This window comes from Echeneis naucrates, chromosome 24, assembly GCF_900963305.1.
Source record: "Echeneis naucrates chromosome 24, fEcheNa1.1, whole genome shotgun sequence".
In the NCBI taxonomy this organism is placed as follows: Eukaryota; Metazoa; Chordata; class Actinopteri; order Carangiformes; family Echeneidae; genus Echeneis; species Echeneis naucrates.
This window is the reverse complement of record NC_042534.1, coordinates 4,412,092-4,434,081: the sequence shown is the minus strand read 5'-3', so window position 1 is coordinate 4,434,081 and position 21,990 is coordinate 4,412,092. Positions and strand designations below refer to the sequence as shown.

Here is a 21,990-nt window from a genome sequence, read left to right as displayed (position 1 = left end):
CATCCTTGCAAAGTTTCACAAGTCAATATTTTCATATCAGCAATGGGAAAATTCAGGAATTCTCAAAGAGACTTATTACCAAGCTTCGCGTTTTAGCATCTTTTACTTTGCTGCAACTGCATATAATTGTATTTAAGATACAGTGAATGTCAGAACTTGAAGAGTGCAAAATATATATCGCACAGCTTTACTGCTGCTCTGCTGAGTCTCTTTAAAACGTCATCCTTTGCAGTGTCTTCTTCTTTCATCACGCTGCTGTTACATTGCACACTTTGTCCACAGCAGCTAATGGCCAAGAAGGTCCAGCGTCCTGTCTGATATGTGCTGTCTCTTTGTACTCTGGCTATAAGCTCAGGTTTTACTGTCTCCTGGAGTCCACATTGGGAAATGGGGTAGGATTAGAACAGAGTGGTGTTAGTCAATAAAACGTCCACTCGAGCACACCCCCATGCCTGCTGCCGTGTAAGTGTGTGTGTGTGTGTTTTCAGTCAGCTGTGAAATGGACGTTTCCTCCTTCCAGTTTAAGAACTGAAAGTAATGATGTAGAATGGAAGAGGTTTATAGAGATATTAAGCCCACATCTTCCTCCCGCTCCAACTCTCCCTCTCTGTCTTCCTGTCTCGAGCTCTTTCTTCGTCTCTCTCTCCCTAACCCTCGATGTCCCCCTCTCTCTGTTTTTATGATGGCATTATTAACTTGCTCTCCCGCCCATTACTGTTCAGGTTGGAGCAGAATAATAAATTTCAGGATGGTGCCGACGCAGCGTTTCTCCAGCTAAGGCTCATTCTGTGGACTCAACAGAAAGTCTGCTTCCAAAACAACGCACGACAACATGGAGTGTAGCTTATTTTTGTTCTCCTCGGTTTTCAGGCATTTAAAATCATATTTTAAGAGGACACGGTTCAGCTGCAGGTTGTGTTGCTGGGAAAATAGTTCAGGGATGCTGCTATCATGAAGGACTGACATCTGACTGTACATCTTCTCAGCAGGTTATGACAAAACAGGACATTTTATCACATGTAACAGTTTTTTTGGCGCACGATTAATGTGTTGCAGTAAATTTTATTTCTACACTTGCCAGCTTTAAAATACTTAATAATTCCTGCTAATTTTTCTCTCTGGTTTCATTTGGTGCCTCTTCTTAATCCTCACGTGTCCACCGATGGTGCGAAGATAGTAAATACTCAGCACATATGAATGATAATGAATGAGTAAATGAATAATCCTTTACATACCCTTTATGTTCTTTTGTTATAAGAAGAAGAAAAAGATTAGCACTCTCTTGTTGTATTTTTGCCAGTCAGTGATGACCTGTCGCTCATGATGGCTCAGGCTTGCAAACTTTAGAGATACAGCTTTGTTTTTGTGATGCTTCTCTGCTGTTACGCCGTATTTTGCCACTTACTGTCCTCTATTACTCACTTGTGGCGGTAAGGTAAAGTACGCACTCAGTTAATCAATGTAAGACAATCTGATTTGCAACAGATATGAGCACCCGTTGGGTGAACATCATTAGTCGTGCCAATAATTTGACTTCCTGCTCTTTGTTTCTCCGTCTCTGCTCAGGTTTCAGCCTACGGAGGAAGTGTGGTCTACTCTGTGTCTTATACCACGGACCAGCAAGAACAGCGGCCAATCAGAGTCACATCAGAACCTGACCTTATCATAGAGGTGCGTTTAACATAAACACATAAAGAGAAAGTTATCAAACTCAAATGCCTCTGTTTCTGCTATCCTCTACGGTTTGTGTAAAAGGTCCATTTGGGAGATTCCTGAAGAAATAAGCTCCACTTCAGTCAGGAGTATAGCTGAGGAGTGTTCCTAACTCACATACACAGTACTAGGTTGTGGGAGGTAGTGGCCACAACCAGAGGAAACCCACATGAACCATGTGGTTGTGTGTTTTATGCATATGTCTCTGCAGTGTTATTCATCTTCTCCCACAACCACTGACTCTCAAACCAGTGAAAACCACTGAATGAAGTAGCAAAGAAAGCTTTTATAAAGAGACGCATGCACACACACACACATTAGCAGCTACAGCTGGCGGAATATGCTGAACTTAGCAATAAAAAATGCAGATAGTCTTTCCTTCTCCTTGCTCACTGTATGTCTCTATAATGAGCAGGTTGCGATAAAATGCATGGCAGCAATAAACAAAGCAACAACACTATTAGTTAACTGTTTGTCTCCGACATCAGTAAACAGCATTGTGTGTATGTGTGTGCGTGCTTCTGTGCACTTACAGTATGCACTCAGACAAAACAGGCACCGGTGTGTATGTGGAGAAGCACGTTCACAAATAATCCTGTGATTTTTGCACTTATAACTTTCAACCAGTCATGTGTTAAAGAGGACACATTAATTAGAAAAGTTTGACGGGTTCTCATGTTGTGTATCAGTAATGGGCTGCAACTGGAAGAAGTTTCCGCTTCTCAGAGACTGGATGGGAAGAATTAATTAGAGGTTGCAAAAAAAATTTATGTTCTCCCCGTAGTGATCAAATTTTCCATCGAATATAGACAAATGGGAATAAGTGTTCCTGCAAGCAAGCAAGTTTTTTTTTTTTTCTTTCTCTGGGTCAGTCACAAAAGGAAGGATTCAAAATGGAAAGAGAGGAAGGCATTGAAAGGAGAAAAGGAAACAAAGGAAGGAAAAATGATGGAAGTGAGTGAAAAGGAAAATAGAACAGAAGGAAATGAAGGAACACTGATGAAGGAAGGATGGACAATAAGTAATGAAACAAAGATGGAGGAAAAACTGAAGTGAACAAAGGGAGACAAAGATGGAGATAAAAGTAGGATGTAAGGATGAAAAAATAAAGAAGAGGAAAGTGACAGAAGAAAGAAGCAGAAACGGCGAAGAATGATGCCTGAGCGACGGATAGTCACAGACCAATGAAGGTGTGTTATTTAAAGACGTGTCAGCGAGATGGACAGACTGGGAGGAGGAGGAGAGGAGGACAAGTGTCGGTCTTGTTGTCAACAGAAAGCCTCTCCAAGTGATGACAATAATGAGCCACCTACTCACTGTCAACCAACTCTCTTCCTCTTCTCTCCGCAGATCTGCATCAAGTTGTGGTATTGTTGTTCGCGTTGGTTCTGTGAAGCGAGAGAAGCAGCTCGAAACTGTTTGGGATGTGAATAGACAATAATCTCTCTGTCTTCGTTTGTCTGTGTGGCTTTGTTGATTTCTGTGTGTGTCTCTCAATCCGTGCCCACTTTATCAGCCTCCATCAGCGCAGTTAAAAGAAATGTAAATACCAAGTCTTTCATGACAACAACCAGCATTCTGCTCCAGAGATAAGTGTGTATTTCTCATTTAGCTTAAAATAACAACAACAACAAACTTTCCACATTTATTTCTCACTAACACAGAGCTGCAAGTTATTTTGAGTTCTGTGAGATATAGTTTAATGGGGCATCTTTTAAACAGAATTGTAGAAGCCAGAGGTGTAAACAAATAGAAATACATAATTCAGATATGAACTGAAAACATGACTCATGAGGGAGCAGCAACTAAATCTTTCCAGCATTACAGTTTTGTTTTGTTTTTTTTTTTTTAGTATGGGATCATGCACTATATAAAATATGGATGCTGTCATTTGCATCACACCAGAGTTGGCTGAAAGGTTAGTTTCATCTGCAGTCGTGCAGTAGCGAACAAATCAGCAATGAATTAATGGTACTGACACGCCTCGCTTCTATGGAGCTCCATTGTGCTGGAAAAAATCTAAAAAATACATTAATGAAGCACACCATCATTAATTTTTCCTTTCCATGCCACTGCTGTAAATACTTATAGCAGAATAAATATTAAGATGAAAATAATCCCTAAAATTCACCGTTCATCCCTCTTTGTCTGGAAATTAGTGACCAGTTTTGGTTTTTTTTTCTTTGAACTATTTATTTGTGCACTGCACAGAAGTGGAGGGGTCCCTCTGAGTAAAGTGGATGAAGAAGTGGTGAGATACGGACAAACACATTGTTGAATTTGTTCACAGTGAGAAAAATATGCAAAAGTGCTGACTTTATCCTTTTAATGACTGAATGACCGGCTGATTAACAACAGTGAAGGTGACAGAAGGAATTTCTAAACATTTCTCTGTCTTCGTCTTCTCCATCTGGTCTCTTTCAGTTAGTTTTTATTCATTGGTTTATTGGCACAGTGAATGCCCCCCCCCAACAATCAGTTGTTGCTCTACGTTAGCAGCTACATGCCATTGATCTGTTCTCAACAACAGACAGGCAGAAACTGCAGCACATCCCCCGGTCAGCTGGATATGAGGCAAAGTTTTAGAGAAGCACATATTCTGGATTTCTGAGTTCATTAAGATTCATTTGTTGTTATTTTTGTTCCCCTCCTACATCAGGGCGGCGGAATGAAGATCGTAGACAGGAGGTTTGGCCGGCCGGTGTACCCGTCCTCGCCCAGCACCAATCACATTGTTCTCCTTCCAGAGAACTTCCTGGTTTCAGGAACGGGACAACCCATTGGCCGGAGGGATTTCTTGTCTTTGTTAGCCAATGTGAGCAGAGTGATGGTCCGGGCCTCTTACAGCACAGAGCCCAGCGCTGTGTACAGGTAGGACCAGAACCAAGCGTCCTGGACTTAGTTTCAGTATTTCAGTACAATTTTTTTTTTTTTTTTTTTGGGGGGGGGGTTCCTTTTCAGTCCCTTCTCACATTAGGTGAGAGACATTAATGTCCTGATGTCCGATCTGGTTCGATACCACAGAAAACAACACATGGCAGTGCTGTGTTTAGTTGATGGTCAGCGTTTAGCTATGTACTGTAATCACAGTGTCCTAGCCTGGGACCTTTGCTGCAGGTTCTGCAAATTACTGTCTGAAATAAAGGCAGAAAAAGCCCCAAAATATAATAAAAAAAAGAAAAAAAAAAAAAAGGCATACAGGCTACTGCACACAGGTTTTTGACATCTATATGTGGTACATTAACCTTCGCTAATCTGCACATAAAGATGGCTGCTTTATGGCTAAAGCTTATTGGTGCCTGAGAGAATGAACTGAGGGTGACCAAAAGTTCAAAAGGCACAAGTTTGTGTATGTGAAGGGAAGTAGACGGACAACCAATGAATAATGCTTCATATTCTTGCGTGTGCGTGTGTGTGTGTGTGTGTGTGTGTGTGTGTGGTTTGAAGACTCCACTCATTCTTAATGCAGGTAGCAAATCCCTCTGCCCGAGGAGGGAGCAGTGCATCAGCTGTTGAAAATTGTTCCTGTCCTCCTGGATATGCTGGAACTTCCTGTGAGGTAAATACGCAAATACACAACACCGCCTGCACGTCAATACATTCAGTTTTCTTTTTTTAACCTGTCGTCATCTTGTCGTCAAAACTCGTACAAAAATAAAATGACAGCTTGTTTTTCCGATGAGGTAAAATTTATTTCTTTGACGTTTTTTAAATAAATCAGACGCCTATAAATCCAGAAACACATTTTTCACTCATTGTTTACAACATTGTTAGAGGCAGTTTATTCTTTCAATCTTGCAAAAAATTCCATCAAACTATTAATAATACAGCAGTGCAAAGCATAACACTACCTGCAATATCTGAAGCAAATCGCCTGATGGAAATATGAACCTGTTTTACACATCAGTACGACCCCTCAAATTCTGTTTTATTGCATTTCTCTTGTCGAAGAACTGATTCTTAACAGTGTTACTTGTTTCATTAATATTAAAGATGTCTAATTAAAAAAAAAAAAAAAAACTGGTTCAAACCCACCAAAACAACAGTCAGTATGTAGTTTCAGAATACAGCTCATATGGTGGTGTTCTCCACAGTACAGCTTAGTTTGTGCACACACCAATTAGCTTAGCAGCTTAAACACAGAGTCTGTGTGTGTTTCAGGCATGTCTTCCTGGTTTTCGGAGGGTTAACGGCCATCTTTATAACGGTGTGTGTGAAGCTTGTCATTGCCACGGACACTCCTCACGGTGTGACGAGTTCTCGGGACACTGCCTGGTAAGAAGATTAAGAAGTCGATTAAATCATTCGGTCGTCATTATTTACCCACAATTTGATTTATTGTGTGGTTGGAAATGCATTAAATATTGGAAAAAAAAGTGTTAGCCAATTTATCATTACGATGTTATGATGGGATGCATCTCCCATGTCCCATCAGCAGACGCACTTGGGCAGCACTGATGTGTCTTGATGAATAACTAATGAAGGTTAGCTCAGTTGCAAACAAAACACACTAAGACACTATTTTGGCATTACTTTTTTGTCTTCCACAAAAAAAATAAAATAAATAAAAAAATCCTAATAATCTTCACTTTCGTGCCTCGTGGTCATCAGAGGAACTGGAGGGTGAGAGATACTAAGATTCACATAGATGCACACGCACACACACATCGTCACTCCCCAGTCTACACAACGCCTCAGGCTTAACCTGTCAGTTAGCATCAAACTTAATACACACACACACACACACACACGCACACACAGCTGTGGGTCTTGTATTACCATGTTATGTTTCATCGTAGATGAGGAGCATGCTGGGATTTATCAGAAAAAAAGACACACAAGAAGAAAGACAAGCAGGCAGGCTCAATCTCTTCTCTTATACACACGTGCACGTGCACACACGCGCGCACACACACACACACACACACACACACACACACACACACACACACACACACACACACACACACACACACAGAGTCTCCAACCCTGAGGATTGTATTCTCTGCCTATAGTTGAAACAGTGAATGATGCCATGCTCCTGTAGGTTAACACTGAGTGCGTGTGTGTGTGTGTGTGTGTGTGTTTCTGTCAGGATGTCTCAGCAGTGATGAGACGTTGAATTTTGGAAAAAAAAATTATATGGAAGAAAATAAAGAAGAGGAGCGTGGACGAGTGGGAGCTTTATCCTACTTTCATTGCTCAAATGAGCAGTAAAACGTGTAAATATTTAAAAAGGCAGAATTAGTATTTTTATTTCAAATCAGGAATGAGGCATTATTTGTGTTTTCACTGTCGGTTCAGCTCTCCTGTTCAGGTCATCAATGGTGTTCATTCACTAAAGGGGTTGAAACTGAACTTGTGTTTTATTTTCAGATTGTATTAGTTGGTCACAAAGTTGGCAAACTAACACGGTCATGTCAATCCTCGTACATGAATTTGTAATGCTTGTAGTTAAGAGTTTTCAGTCCCTGAAATCATACCTTTTTTTTTTTTGTTGGTCAAATTGTGTGTTTATTGGAAAAAAAATAACTAAAGGAAACTAAAAAGAAAAAAAAGGGGGATCAATAAAAGTACATTATGTTTTATCTGAAAAAATTTATTCTGCTTGTTGAAGTTTGCACAAATTTGTCAGAAACTTTTTTTTATTGTAATTTGTTTTCAGTTCAACTATAAAAAAAAATTCTTTCTGGGGCTGTGTGGTTGTGTTGCACCATAAAAGCTGTCTTGTATCCAAACTGTGAGTTGGTTGTATCATTGCAAGTTCAGCAGCAATGATCTTCAAGCGTTGATCTTTAGGAAGTGAAGCGTGCAAACATCACGTTATTCAGTTCTTAGCACTAAGGTGAAATACAGAGCTTAAAAAACAGAAAAAACAAACAAACAAAAAAAAAAGAACCACACCAATTTTGCAGCTTACAATTTGTTAATATGTTCTGAGCTACATTAGCCACCAAGTGTTTGGTTGAAATTATACCTGTGAGGCTTGTGTGCTACCAACAGCAACAAAAAGGAAGCTAATCTTAAACCATATCATTAACCTTGACCACCTCCTGCCTCTCTCTGCTCGATTATAATTTAATTTGACAGCTTTATATAATGGCATTCATTATTTAAAATATACAAAGTAATAAACTTATTGTTTTCTTATTGCAGTGTAGAAACCCTTGAGCCTCTTAGTTTTTACCTAATTTAACCTTTAACTTTTCGAAGCAAAGTGTCACACTACACTAAATTCCAGCCTCTCCGTTGTGTTATTCTCAGTCCTATCCAGCCGTTAACTACGAATGAACTTAACTGTGGCCCCTAATTCATCTTCATCATTGTTTGAGGATGATAAAAGCAGCAGTCGTGTGTGTTATCAGCATTTTGCACACCGCACTGCTTTTACAATGCAAAGTCAGCTTGTACCGGTTTCAACACATGAATTACCTATCAAGGTGTTTACATGCATTGCAGCAAACTAAAAAGACTAAAACATGCCCTCTGATAATATCCAGCTGGAGTGAACTTAAGCTTCAGAACTAAAAATTTACGAATAAAAATAAAGTTTATTTTTCAAACTTTCTCATATTATTTCTACAATTAGTAGAAGTGATGTCTGGTTTTAATTTAAAGAAAATAAATACCCAGGAAGCTGCTGGGACTTTTTCATCATTACAGAGACTGATCTCTTGACACTGAGGTTAACAGATACGATGGTCTGTTTGTACTTGAGTACTTGATTTGTCCTCCCGTCATAAATGATCTCTAAGCATTGTGTCTCCTCCAGGACTGCTTCCACCACACCACCGGCCCCCACTGTGACACCTGCCTGCCTGGATATTATGGCAGAGCCACCCAGGGGTCACCTGCAGACTGTCAGCCCTGCGCCTGCCCGCTCAATCTTCCAAGCAACAAGTAGGTCCTAAAGATGTCGGGGGCTAATGCTGCTTTGATGGCCCAATTTAATAAAATGCCTCAAACTATCACAGCTGACCTCAGTGACTCGGCGGCCCCAATTCTCTTTTTGACCCGTCTCTTGATAATCTTCCTCTCTGTTCTTCTGGCACTGCGTTTTATCTCCTTAAAGGATATCACTACAAACACAGACTTTCTATGCAGGTTGAAATATAATTGGAATGACATGAATAGAAATATCATCATCACAGGCAGAATTAATATAGCTGTGGATATAAAACTTGTCACAGAGTCAAACTCAAACAAGTCATTGCTCTCTAATTGAACACCACTTGTGCTGTACCTGGTTACAGTTTCTATGTTTGGTCAAATAAATCAGGAAAGAAAAAGAAAGGCGAAATCAGAGATCAGAAATAACTTCTGAGGGATGCAAACACATTGTTTAATAATCTTAATAATAAGTAACCCATTATTTTTTGTATTTAAGCTTTTGAGCAATAGAAAAAAGGCATGAAGGCCAAAATAAACATGTCAGAAAGTCATACGCACAGCAGTCCATTAGTTATGCTGGGATACTAAATTAACCTGTGTTACAAACAACCATGCACTGAATGTCTGTGAACATTATATTGATGAAGTATGTTCAGCAATGCCGATTCAGGTCTAAACATTTTTTCATCCAGATCGGTTCTGTTAAAAAAAAGTTCTGTTAAATCACCACAGTTCTCTTCAAACTTACAGAGAAACATTTCAAAGTCATGTTTAGGTACATCTGATTAATGTGTGATCATCTTTTAGGCTCTGTTTGGTCTCTAACAGTTCCTGAGTTACTGTACTGTTTGCCAACTATGTCCATCTGCCTTTTTGTTGTGAACAGTAGGCTTTGTTTTTATTATTTTTATTTTTTTTTTGCCCGTTGTGTCCGAGAATGATGACAGCAATTAAACTCACTCTAAACGTGCATAAAACGCAGCTGCTGCAGATCTCATCACTGAAATCAGTGAATTATGCTTAATTCAGAAATATTGATTGCAGCAGTTTTTACAAGCTCTACCGTGATAACTGAAATAAGCTGCTTGTGTCCAAAAAAAAAAAAAAAAAGTCATGCCACGAGTGGACACAGGGTGAAGTTAGATGGAGCTGCAGGGTTATTAAACAACCAGAGAGATGCTGTGTGTTAGGTGCACAGATGTCACCGGTATGGACACGCACACACACACAGGCAGCAGCAGCTGAGAATCTTGATGGAGTCATGACACGTCATGGCCCAAACTCTCAGAGCTAAAGAAAGACACAACTCTCTCCTTTTCTCTGCCTCCCTCTAACCACCGCAGTAATAATAGCCTGAAAGTGCTGTGCCTCTGAGCCCCCTCCAAATAGCCAGCTAGTCCTTTATGTTCACTGAAGCCACCCACCCAAACAGCCAGCCATTAGGACAGTTGTTAGCAGTGATGCTTAACCTCTTCTGATCATCAGATGACGTGAGGGCCGTTTTAGTTTCGGCACAGGAATCACAGCGTTGATCTACAGTGAATCGATAGAAATCACTTCAGCCCCAGAAAGCTGCTCAGCTTTATTTACATCCGGCCTTAATTGTCCTGCTGCAATGAGGTTGCCGTAGTTGTCAGCTGGATCCAACAGTTTTCAGGGGAAATTTAGTCTAACGGCCAATATCCGTCCACCAAGGCCATTTCCACCCATGCAGATTTACCTCCACTTCGATTTTTACCCCCACGGCCCCGCTCCACACACACACACACACACACACACAAGTGACTGTACAGGCTTTTGCCCAACTTTTTAAAAAATGTACCACCCAACAGATTTAGATGAGCAGAAGATTCACATGTTGTAATAGTCCTCACTGAGAAAACCTGCAATCAGAGGCTCTACAACAACTGATGATCAGTCTGAGTCACTGAATTTAATTTTTCTCAGTTTTCCATTATTTTTGTTTTGTGAGTTGAAACTTTAGTGCCAGTCTTCATAACATGATCAATCAATCAGTGCTTCACAAAGTAGCCTGTAAAGATATCACCAATTTTGTGATGAACTGTGCGATTGGTGTGAACTTCTCTGTATGTTGTAAACTATAGTATAGACGATTTCTTTTGAGGTTTAGTGTCTTAGCAGATGAAACTGTATTCTGTTTATATCAGCAGACAGTCCCCAAAAATAGGTACGACTGGTTTTATAAAACCCTGGTTGTAAAATGTAAGTAATCAATTGTATGAGATATTTTATCTATCTTAAAAAATAGTTTTGTTTACTTGGAGTACCCTGACAACTTCATTTGCTATTTGGTTTACTGGGTGACAGTTAGGGAGTCAGTCAGTCAGCGAGTGAAGCAGTCTGGGACCTGGAACTCGAGCCAGGAGAACTATCTATAGTTTATGGAAGTGGGAGGGTGAGAAAATGAGGACGAGAGACTATCATTTTACTCAGTCTGTATCTGTCTCTCTCTCTTTCTCTCTCTCTCCGTCTGTCATTTTGGGTACAGTTCAGTTCTTGAGGAGGAAGAGTGTTTTAAAAGCCAGCAGTGTGTTGAAGTACAGGACTCGTGGATATGAAAGAGGGAGAGAGGGGAAGTTGAAGTGTGTGTGTGTGTGTGTGTGTTTCTCTGGCGTGTTGGTGTGTGAAGGCTGGAAAGTGAAAGTCGTGTGTGTATGTGTGTGTGTGGAGAGAAACAATGGCCTTAACTCGCCTTTGTCCTTTCCTATTCCTCCTCTTCCTCCTGCCATACTCCACCCTGGGACAACGTTTCCGAAATAATCATCATCATCAACAACAACAACAACAACTCCAACAACGTCGTCATGGCAACCCCGACAGCTTCAGCCCCACCTGCCACCTTGGTGAAGGAGGGGAGCTGCTATGTGACCAGTGTCCGTCTGGACACACGGGACCACGATGTGACAGGTAACGCACAAACTAACACAGGAAAAACATAAAATACTTACATACATGTAAGAACAAAGAGCTTAACCTCTGTGCCGTTATATATATATATATATTTTTTTTTTTTTTTTGGAAATCTAAGTGCATTATCACTGAATACGGAGTTAAATAACACAATGGTAATTGGAATCTAGAAATCCACATTCATAAATCATGTGAACCCGGGTCTAACTGCCCCATCTGTAATTAGGTCTGCATTATTTAAATGCTGAAAGTGATCATTTTTAAAATAAAGCTGTTAGAAAACTATTGTTTTCTTTCCTAAAACAAAAATGAGTATGTGAAATAAATGAGGCCTTCAGTCGGCCATCCCCAACTGAAAACAGAAACTGCTGCTCATTAAGCATTATTTGAGGACGTCCTGTCCCGCTGGCCATCCAGCTTTACGGCCACAACACATTTATTAGTAGAGCGTCCGTTAGATTCGTATTTTTTTAACCAACCCAGGACTAATGAGAAGCCTCTCTCTGGATGCTCGTCCTGTTAAAACTTAGGCTCTGTGGACATTTGGTGACGTGGACCGAGTAAAAATAATCATGTCACTACCCAGGCTCGCTTAAATGCGTGACATTTGGACTGCTTCGTGTTGAGATGAAACTGCCCGCAGTTGACATAGAAGCCTTAAATAAAAGTATTGTCATCGAAAATTACAGTCGAAATTCCAAACCACATGGGGGATGTCTACATTTTCCTCATTTATTAATAGTTGTACATGATTACCAATGAAGCAGACATGATCACCTTGAAATTAATAATTCATTCGGAACATTTGTGGCTTTCAAACTTGACAATAAATGGATTTTTCTCAAAAATAAAGACAAATCAGTAATCTAGAAAGTATTGTTAAATGATATGTATGCAGCTTATAAATAAAGACGTTATAAATTCTGTACAATGGATGAATGGTAAAGGTCAGATATTAAAAAGATGACACGTCTGTCTACCCAAACTTGATTTTCTCATGGATTATCACTCATACGTGATATGTTCATCCTGTCAAGTTGAACTCCTGGCCAGGCAACTGCACTGGTTATTATTATAATTCTAGAAATTTTCATCAGAGGGATGAAACCTTGTGCTTCGGATACGTGCTCAGCTGCAGTTACAAGAGCGTTTTCTGTTTGTTGTCGGCTAAAAGGTGTTGGTGGACACTGGCCTCGCCTCGATTGGCCTGCATAGTCTACGTTCCTCGCCGTGCTGTCCACAGCAGAACCTCTCTGTCTGCCTCCCAGGCTTTTTATAAACCTGATATGCCAGTGGAAAGCAAACTGACTCATTGTCAGTCCATTTTTTTTTTAACTGTCACTGGGAGGCATCTGCACTTCTGTGTGACCCAGTCGTTCAGAAATATGGCCCAGACCAACCAGGTTAACCTCTTCTTCTGACGGACACCCACATTCCTCTGCATCTGTGTTTTAATTCACCCTTATATGGAGAAATGCTTCTTTTTCTGTGTTTGTGTGTGAACGAACTGCGTCTGTCCACTTACACGGTCATGCGTGTGTGCTGCTCTGCTGCTATGTGGTGCATCCAGTCAATAAAAGGAGAGAGAGATGAAACAAGCGTTTGCTGAATTGACTGGGAACAAAATGGGGGCTGGCAAATGTAAAATAATATTTTATTACTAATGGCATTATTAAAGAGGTAATCAGCAGTTGGTTGGCTTCTTGTTCTATTATTCTAATTGATACCTGCTATGCACTACCTGCCATTACACTTCATTATCTACAGTGCTTTTGTTGTTGTTACTGGTAATTAATTGTAATGTGCCAATTTGTCTGTATTATGGGCTTCAGCAGAATAGGCCGCTCCATTCCTCCCATGCTAATAGACTATCCACTCACTGCTAAGTAATTCAGCTTTTCAATTTCCTGTCCATAAACAGCCATTTAGAACTTAGCGGAGAGCTTTTTAATGCAGCGACTCACAGAAAGTTGGCTAAAACTCTCTTGAGTTGTTGGCTGCTATTTAGTGCTATTCAGGGTTTGCCAGAGCATCCAGATGTTATCGGTGTGTTAGATGTTACTGATTCATTTAGAGCTTGACTCATCAGCATGTAGCTGACGGATATGAAAAAAAAAAAAGTCTCTCTTTGCTAATGCTGGCTTCAGTGATAGAACATTTCAGTTGGATGAGTAAAAACTCAAATTAAACCCATTTCTGGGCAAGTCGAGTGAAAAAGATGAAACCTTGTGAGGGGTCACACCAAAGAGGATCCTCTTTCATGGCTGACGGGTACCTAAGGAGCAGCATAATAAAAACACAGTAACAATAAAGCCAAGTCCAACAGCTGCCCAAATTATATTTGATAGCACAAAAGTAGATAGTAATTCTGAGGCCCATTATATGATTCAAAAGTGTGATTGGGAAGTCAAAAACAAATATAAAAGGATAGAGTTTTATTTCTATAAATAAAATAAATAAGTAAAATAAATAAATAAATAAATAAGAGGGCACCTTAAGCTACACTATAAAGTTTCACACACTGCCATCCCCAGGCAGGCAGAGTATTTTGAATATCAGAGACTTCAATATCACCAGAGAGGGGGAGAGGCAGAAATTTGAAAGTCTGTTTTATGAGGAATAATTGCTGATACTTCCACAGCTCATTTCACTGACTGTGAGCAGCAGGCCACAATTGAACTGAATATACTGGGGTAATTTAAAAGTGATCGACGGCAGCAAAAACTGGAGAGACTAAGTCAAAAGTGCGTTGAAAGAAGAATACAACCTTATTTTCAAGCTTTAATATATATACACATATATATATATATATATACAAAATTTACAATAACTGCAAGATTCCTACCTACAAATGCAGATGTCATGTTAGCTCTTTAAAGCAACTTGCCCCAATTTGTAAATTGAATAGGGAATATAAACTTGATCATGAAATGCTTGAAGAAGAAAATACAGGGGGACATTTTCGAGTTTGGAGCAGAGCCTTGTCTGCTCCTGGCAGACAGGCACCATTTCTAACACTAAAAATAAAAGAATATGACTTGTATGCTCCTGATGCCTCGCCCTCCCCTTCTGTAACTCTCTACCAGTTGTGCTCACCGTCTGGTTTGTGGGCGCTCTGATGGTTCTGACCAGGTGTCAGGCCCTCCCTCTGCGCTCGGGACTCTCCACTATAAATACCTTCACTTCCTCCTCAGGCCCAAGTAACTCAACACACATTGTGACAACAAGGAATTGAATAGAAGAGAAAATAAATTAGAAACCCCAAAGTATGAAATCTTGCAAGTAAGGCTAAATACAAATTCAAACGGACACTTTCTCCCCTGTCGAAGGGAGATTTATTGCCGGTCCAATTGTCCACTTGACGAGCAGGATACATTGCATACACACCAATGGAAATGCGCACGCACACACACACACACACACACACACACTCGCAAAGCCACACTTGAACAACGTACACACTCAGGAGCTAATAAAGCAGTTCTATTGAGTACCAAGGAGGGTCAGTGGTAATAATGACTGGCTGCTCTTGAGTCTTTCCCTCTCTTCGTCCTTTCTTTCCCCTCCTCTCTAAATTCAATTCTCTTTTCAAAGTGAAGACTTTTACCTCCAGTCTCCATCTCTCTTTCTTTTCCTCCATTTTTGCTTTCTCTCCATTCTCCCCCCCCCCTTTTTCCTCTCCAATTTCATCTCAATTCCCCTTTCAGCCTGGAGAGCGTTATTTCAGCTCAGGCCTGTTTGTATTTGGTTTCAGAAGGTCTCATCACACTGCCTCACTCTCACAACACTCGTGGGTTAATAAGTTTCACAGCAGCTGGACTTCTTCCTAGTTTTAATACAACAAAAGAGTCTGAGAAGACGAGCAAAATTATGGGATTTTTCTGACAGGTTGCGCTATTTGTGTGATTTGTGTGTCGTTATACCTGCTCAAGGGGGCAAACATTTTTAATTTTTGTGTCCATGAATGAAATATCGAGACCAATATTTTAGTTTTTCTCCTTTCTTTTTGTCCATCTTTTCTTTTTGTGCATATTCTTTTACTCATTTATCACCAAACAAAGAACTTGACAACACAAAAGGATCAAATCCACTTTTGATCGGATCAACAGTATCCAAATTATGCTAAATTATGAAAGAAAAACAGTGACATCAGACATCTACATGAACTTTTGAGGCAGGTGTATAGGTGTTCTGGCACATTCATGTTTTTATTTCAGTAAAATAGGGGCAGCCTGTTGTAAATAAACAGGAAATGACTGCCTGGAGACTCTAAATCTCCCTTTAAAAAAAAAAAAAAAGCTTGAGCTTAAATAAACTTGAAGTTCATATCTGTCTATGTTTGTTTGGGCTCTGTTGCCCTCTGGCTCTTTATTTGTATATCTATGAATTAATGTCTATATGTGTTTGATATGAATTAGAAAACAGGTTGCTTCAGCCAAGTTCTCTCTCAGGTCACAGACAAGCTGTGACAATGCCGGCAATTCCTCTGGGCTCAGCTAGATTAGCTTTATTGCTTGTTTATTTGATGATTAGATATTGGTTGCCAGCTCTTGTGGGATGAGACCTTTACTTTAATTAGTGATCTTACGTCGTTCGAGATCAGTGTGTTGTTGGCATACACAGAAGTAAACAGATTTCAGCCAGTTAATCATCACACATACTGTTCGTAGTCTTCTGTAGCCATTCGATAGAAAAGATAGATGACAAGGCCGCCACTGCATATTTTCTTACAGACAATAACTGATAAACAAAAAAAAAAAAAAGCTGCATATATAAGTATTCATAGTTTTCACGTGACGTCATGACATCGTGCGAACGCCCCCCTGGAGGGCAAAAGACGCTACTTCTTCTGCCTGTCTGCAGCTACTTTTTTTTTTTTTTTTTTTTTAACTACTTTTTGTTTAACTGTTACCAAAATGCCGGATAGTTTCTGTACAATCGGCGGCACAAATGGTCGAGGAGACGAGCCTGGGTTGTGCTTTTACAGGATCCCGGAGAGGAGGAGATTGGAGGAGGGCAAAGAATGGAAACCATCGAGGTACACACGTCTTTGCAGCTGTCAACTGTGGGTCATTTAAACTGTAGGAATGGTTGACCTGACATTTAGGAGGGAGAAACCCATCCAGATTGAAAATACTTATAACTGTCCGTACTTTTGTATGCTGTCATCCTGGTGGCAGTACAAGGGGAAGGATACATGTGGCCAGCAGGGACTTTCTGTTTTTAATGGCTGAAATACGGCGGTGGGTGTCGTGTATGGGTCGCCAGTGCCCAAAACTTGGAGTTCAATCTTATTTCTTGTGTTTTCTTGGTAAGATGGATGATCTAAATATTCGCGGCTTGAAAGGCAAGTTTGCGTTGTTGTTGTTCTCCGGCGTTTCCAGTGTTGGCCGCCATCTGAGACCCGGTTTTTTGCCCTCCAGGGGTCAGCGCGGGTGACGTGACTGAAAACTATGACTTCAACAGCATTATCTCACCGTTTCTGCCTGTCTGCCACCCCCTAGATGTTCCAACGGCTACTACGGCAAGCCCACTGTGCCAGGAGGCTCCTGTCGGCCCTGTGATTGCCATGGCAACCTGGACTTAGCCGTACCTGGCAGCTGCGATCCAATCACCGGCCAGTGTCTGCGCTGTCGCCAAGGTTACGGCGGGGCGTCCTGTGACAGTTGTGCTGACGGTTACTATGGAGATGCTGTCACAGCCAAAAACTGCCAGCGTAAGTAAAGTGACACTGCTGACAACAAGCATCACAAGTAAACAAAGTAAACAAAGGGGTGGAACCATTTAACTCTGCTAGTAGATTTGATTTGCGATTGTAGTCGGAAGTTAGATTTATTCAACGACTCATGATGACTAATGAAATATATCAGTTAGTTTAGAATGAACTTCCTGTGGAATCACTTTGAGGCCCGTTTATCATACTGCATTTATTTTAGTATGTATAATAAAGACCGTGTATTCAAATGGATGTAGATATCGGAGCTGTAAAGTGAAGACAACGGTGACGTTCTATCTGGTGACCATCAGGGAGCGACTCCATCAGGCGCATTAAGAGCTATGTTTGTTTTGAAATCTATGGGAAAATGCCCCACTTCTCACTTGATTGATGAATTCAGTTTTCCTTGTTGCTTTACAACATGGTGATGTCTAACTACCAGTTTACAAACTCAAGGTTCCAAATTTCAGTTTACCAACCCACCGGTGTCGTTTGGTGTATACTATAACCTGACTTGGTCTGGCGTGACCTGAAGATTATGATGGCTAATGTTGCCAAACGTTTGAGTTTTATTGCTGTGCAGCTGATATAACTGGTTTAATTCACTGATTATATTGCAGCATTTAGCATTTTAGCTTTGTTCTGATGACTGACATTTATATGGACACAGTCTGTGATGTTCAGCAAAAGTTACATAGACTTATTTTAAAGCTCACTAGTGTGGTTTTTTATGTCAGTATATTCCTAGAGGTAATGCCAAAAAGGAAACTGTGTGACAATACATTAGACTGCTTCCTTTTACAGGAGGCAGTCTGCTATATTTACATGTTTAAAAGAACCTCATAACATTATAGTCCAAGATGGGATCATCAGTTCTTTGTACCAGGAAGAGCATATGCAACATTTAAATTTTAGGACTTTCACGGACTTCAAATGATCAAAGACATATATTTGACAGCCACAGATATTATGATGTCCTTTGAGGTAGTCTACAGTGGTATCGACCTTAATAGAGTCTATTTTTCTCAGATACCTGCAGCTCACATGCTGATGTGAAAGTAAATCAAAATAAATGATAACAAAGGGGAATTTCTGTCCCAGAGGTTTTCTATTTCGTGACATCTTGCTTATCAAAACATTCTTAATCAAAATTAGAAATCAGTCTGCTGATGCAGTAAACAAGTCCAACAATAGACATGTACAAGTAATACAGTAGAAATGGTTAAAAGGTGGACTTGACAGCAACAACAACAATCAGAAAACACACATAACTGAAAATGCTTCTTCATGATGTTTCTCTGGATATGAGAGACATGCACATTTCACACTTATAACCTCATGTGTGTGGTAAGACACTGACAGATACCACACCTTTCATTAGAAGGATAACCACATCTTTAAAGGTTAAACAGCTAATGCTTTTTCCTCCCTCTTGCTTTGTTTTGTATTAATACAGCAATTACTCCATATGTTGAATTACACTGCTAAATGCTAAACGCTCTGTTTCACGGTGTTAAATACATGCGGGTGTAGAGGGGGTTGTAATCAGATAAAAACATCCTTCACACAGGGGCTTTAAGAGGGAACACCTCATCTACTTTTCAAGGCATAATTATGAAGAATGCCTGGAGTGTAGCTTGCATGTCTCAGAAGGGGCATTTCACGGAAGTAAGCGTATACTCTTACCTCCATGAAACTCAATTTCAGCTAAGCGATACCTTTAATCCTTTCACTGAAAAACTGAGGGGGATGGTACGCCATCTTGAACGTGGACAAGCAGCTGTGCTAGTAGGAGGTGTGATGTTGGAGGGGCCCGCCAACGCCCAGCTGTGTTTAGGAGGGAGAATAAAAGGCTATACCTGTGAAAAAAGGGGACAACGAGATAGCACGTAACCTGCACTCAGAAAAGAGCGCCGTTGGCAGAAAAGTCGGCAGAAATATAGATCAAAGATAGACACCTCACTATGAATGATAGACGGGGCTGACTAACAACTGGACAGATAGAACCATCAAATGAGCACAAAGGCGGCAGGCAGGCTGGCAGACAGTATTAATGTGTATTTGATAGTTCATTGTTCTGTAGTTGTTTCCCCTCTCCACCCAGCTAAATGGTTATTGATTAATCAGCCTGATCTATTGCTCTCCCACAGTGCTGATCGGCTCGTGTCTGGTAGATGGAGGGTTGTTATCGATCCTGTACGAATGACAAAAGACCACCAGGAATTATTAAAACACAACAACTCTCTCTCTCTGCCCCCCAATACCACCACCACTGTTAGTCTGGCTCGCTCTCCCTGTCTAGCTCACTCTCCCTATCGCTCCCAGTCTTAATGAATTTTATTGAGTGGAGCAGGAGAGTTCAGGCCAAGTCCATTTGTGCGTTATTAGACTGTAAAAATCATTTACCTTTTTCTTTTGAAGTCAGAGTTCCCATTTGCGGCCATTTTTGCTGCAGCCATTTTGTGTCTCCCCTTAATAGTGCTCCACTTTAATTCAGTCACCAGCTATAAAATGGTTTCATTTCGAGAGCAAACTTGACCACAAAGCAATTTGTCTACCAAATAAATTCAAGAAACATTAACTTGCCTAACCGTTTCTCACATGGGGAGAAATTGTTTTGTAATTGTTTAGAAAATGTGTAAATTGCACCGCTGCATGTTTGTGTAATCATTGGAAGAAAGTGGATGTGTAGTAATTCAATAATGTAATCGTGCTTCCTTTGTGTTTGACAGTTAATGAATTTTTCATAGATGCTTCATACAGTAGGTCAATAAACTCTTTGGGGATTCTTAGCAAAACTCGCCGTTCTAATTTCACCACTTTTAATGATTTGCCTGGTAAAATCTGAGGCATCAGCTGATTGGCCACAAATAGAAGTAAAGTGAAATTAAACAATGAAGAAGTATGAACGAACATCCCTTTTGATCTGAGTCAAAACTCAAATCAATGCACTATGTAATGAGTCAAAACAATTACTACCTGACTTTTGTGTCCAAGTGTCATTTACAATACAAACTGATCAGACCTAAGCTGAATTTTCTTTCCTTGTGGCTCACTACCCAAAAAAAAAAAAGTCTCTGAAGTCTCTGTATGCAGCGGGCAAAGTGTTGATCAGTCAGGTTGATAACTGTCGTATTGAAACAGTAAAGTCTGTGCTTGCTCCGGCTCTGTTGTGTAAAAGTCTGAAGTAAAAAGGAAGAAATTATGATATATGGGAAAGGCCTTTTGTTGGATTTTTCTGGATGGCCACCTCGACTTTCTTCTCCTGTGGCTTGAAGGTCACTGGTTTGAATCCCAGCTCTTGAACTCTGAATGAGCGGAGAAAATGAGAAAAAAACACTCACTTCATTCGACACCTACTTGTGAGACGTCTCCGCTCAGAAAGCTTAACCCTGAATTCCATCTCTTGATGTGGTCAGTTGTCATTGTAAAGCAGCAGTCGGCAGGAAGCTGCTTAAAAGCATGAATATGAGCTCCATTCACATCCTCCACTCAAACAAAGACAAATGTCAAACAGATGACCGTAGAAATCAGCTGCTCATCTGTAGATATGAACTGCTTTTTAAATAACAGATGAGCAAACAGCTACGCTTCAAAGCTGGTCTGATACTCATGTTTGCCCCCCTCCCTCCACTGGCCCCTGTATGGATAAGTGGTATTGATAATGGATAGATGGATTGATGATGATCACCACGCACCGTATCAGGAACACTCTCCTATTCCTAATAAACTCCCTTCTGCTTGATGCAGCCTCGGCTCTTTGTGGCATTGATTTTACAAGACATTGGAAACAGTCATTTCTGCAGATTTCTGCAGATTTGGCAGCTGCACATTCAAGCTGCCAGTCTCCGGCTCTACCAGAACCCAAAGGTTTTCTGTTGGATTCAGATCGGATGACTGCAGCAAGCCACTGAAGCTCACTGAACTCTGTCACGATCATGAAACCGGTCTGAAACGACCTTTGCGTTATGACATGGAGCGTTATTGTGCAGGGAGCAGCCATCAGGAGACGTAAACTGCGGCCATGAAGTGACTCCCATGGTCAGCAACAATACTCAGACAGGCAAACAATACTGAGATCGCATATTTTCTCCCATTCTCTGTCGCACTAATTTATACATTACACCACTGCCACATCATTGGCTCATTGGATGTTTGCACAAACAATCAAAGGTGTAGGTGAGTGAGTCGAAATCTGGTGTTTTTGCAAGAAATTGTGTGCTGCCTTCCAGTGATGTCTGAACTGCTACAAATATTTCAATCGCCTCTTTTGTAACACATCATCTCAATATTTACCTTGAATGTTTCCTTAATTTGTACTGTAATGTGTGTATCCTAATGAACTGGGCTAATAAATATCGTGACTACACGTTAGCTAATACACCCAGTTGCTGTTTGCTTGGATTCACAATCAAATGCATTTTGCAAAGAGTTGTTATCCTTGCAATCAAGGCCAGTTCTTGAAAGAAGAAGAAGGGGGGGGGGGTAACCCACACAACAGAAAGCAACATTTTATTTCACAACAAGGCTTGCATTGTAGCAACCAACAGAACGGAGTCCAGATGGTTCCCGAAGGGTGAAACTCGGGCGGGGGGGTGGATGAGAGACAGTTTGTGAGAGACTGTGAAACAGTGACAGACGTATATTGTGCATGTTTTCTTCTGTGCTTAATCAGGCGGTTGTGTGTGTACATCTGCATGTGTGTGTGTGTGTATGTGTGTGGGAGATGATGCGTGCCC

General features: G+C 40.6%; 1 protein-coding gene across 5 annotated transcripts in view; it reads left to right on the top strand.

Moving 5' to 3' along the window:
* The window catches only part of lama2 (laminin, alpha 2), a 145,565-nt gene that overhangs the window by 59,014 nt on the left and 64,561 nt on the right, over nt 1-21,990 (top strand). For all 5 annotated transcript variants that reach the window (XM_029496079.1, XM_029496077.1, XM_029496081.1 and 2 more), the window contains exons 15-21: nt 1,567-1,671; nt 4,373-4,584; nt 5,161-5,272; nt 5,875-5,988; nt 8,486-8,613; nt 11,446-11,532; nt 17,040-17,251. In XM_029496079.1, the coding sequence (XP_029351939.1) occupies nt 1,567-1,671; nt 4,373-4,584; nt 5,161-5,272; nt 5,875-5,988; nt 8,486-8,613; nt 11,446-11,532; nt 17,040-17,251 (970 nt within the window). The remainder of the gene's footprint in view (nt 1-1,566; nt 1,672-4,372; nt 4,585-5,160; nt 5,273-5,874; nt 5,989-8,485; nt 8,614-11,445; nt 11,533-17,039; nt 17,252-21,990) is intronic.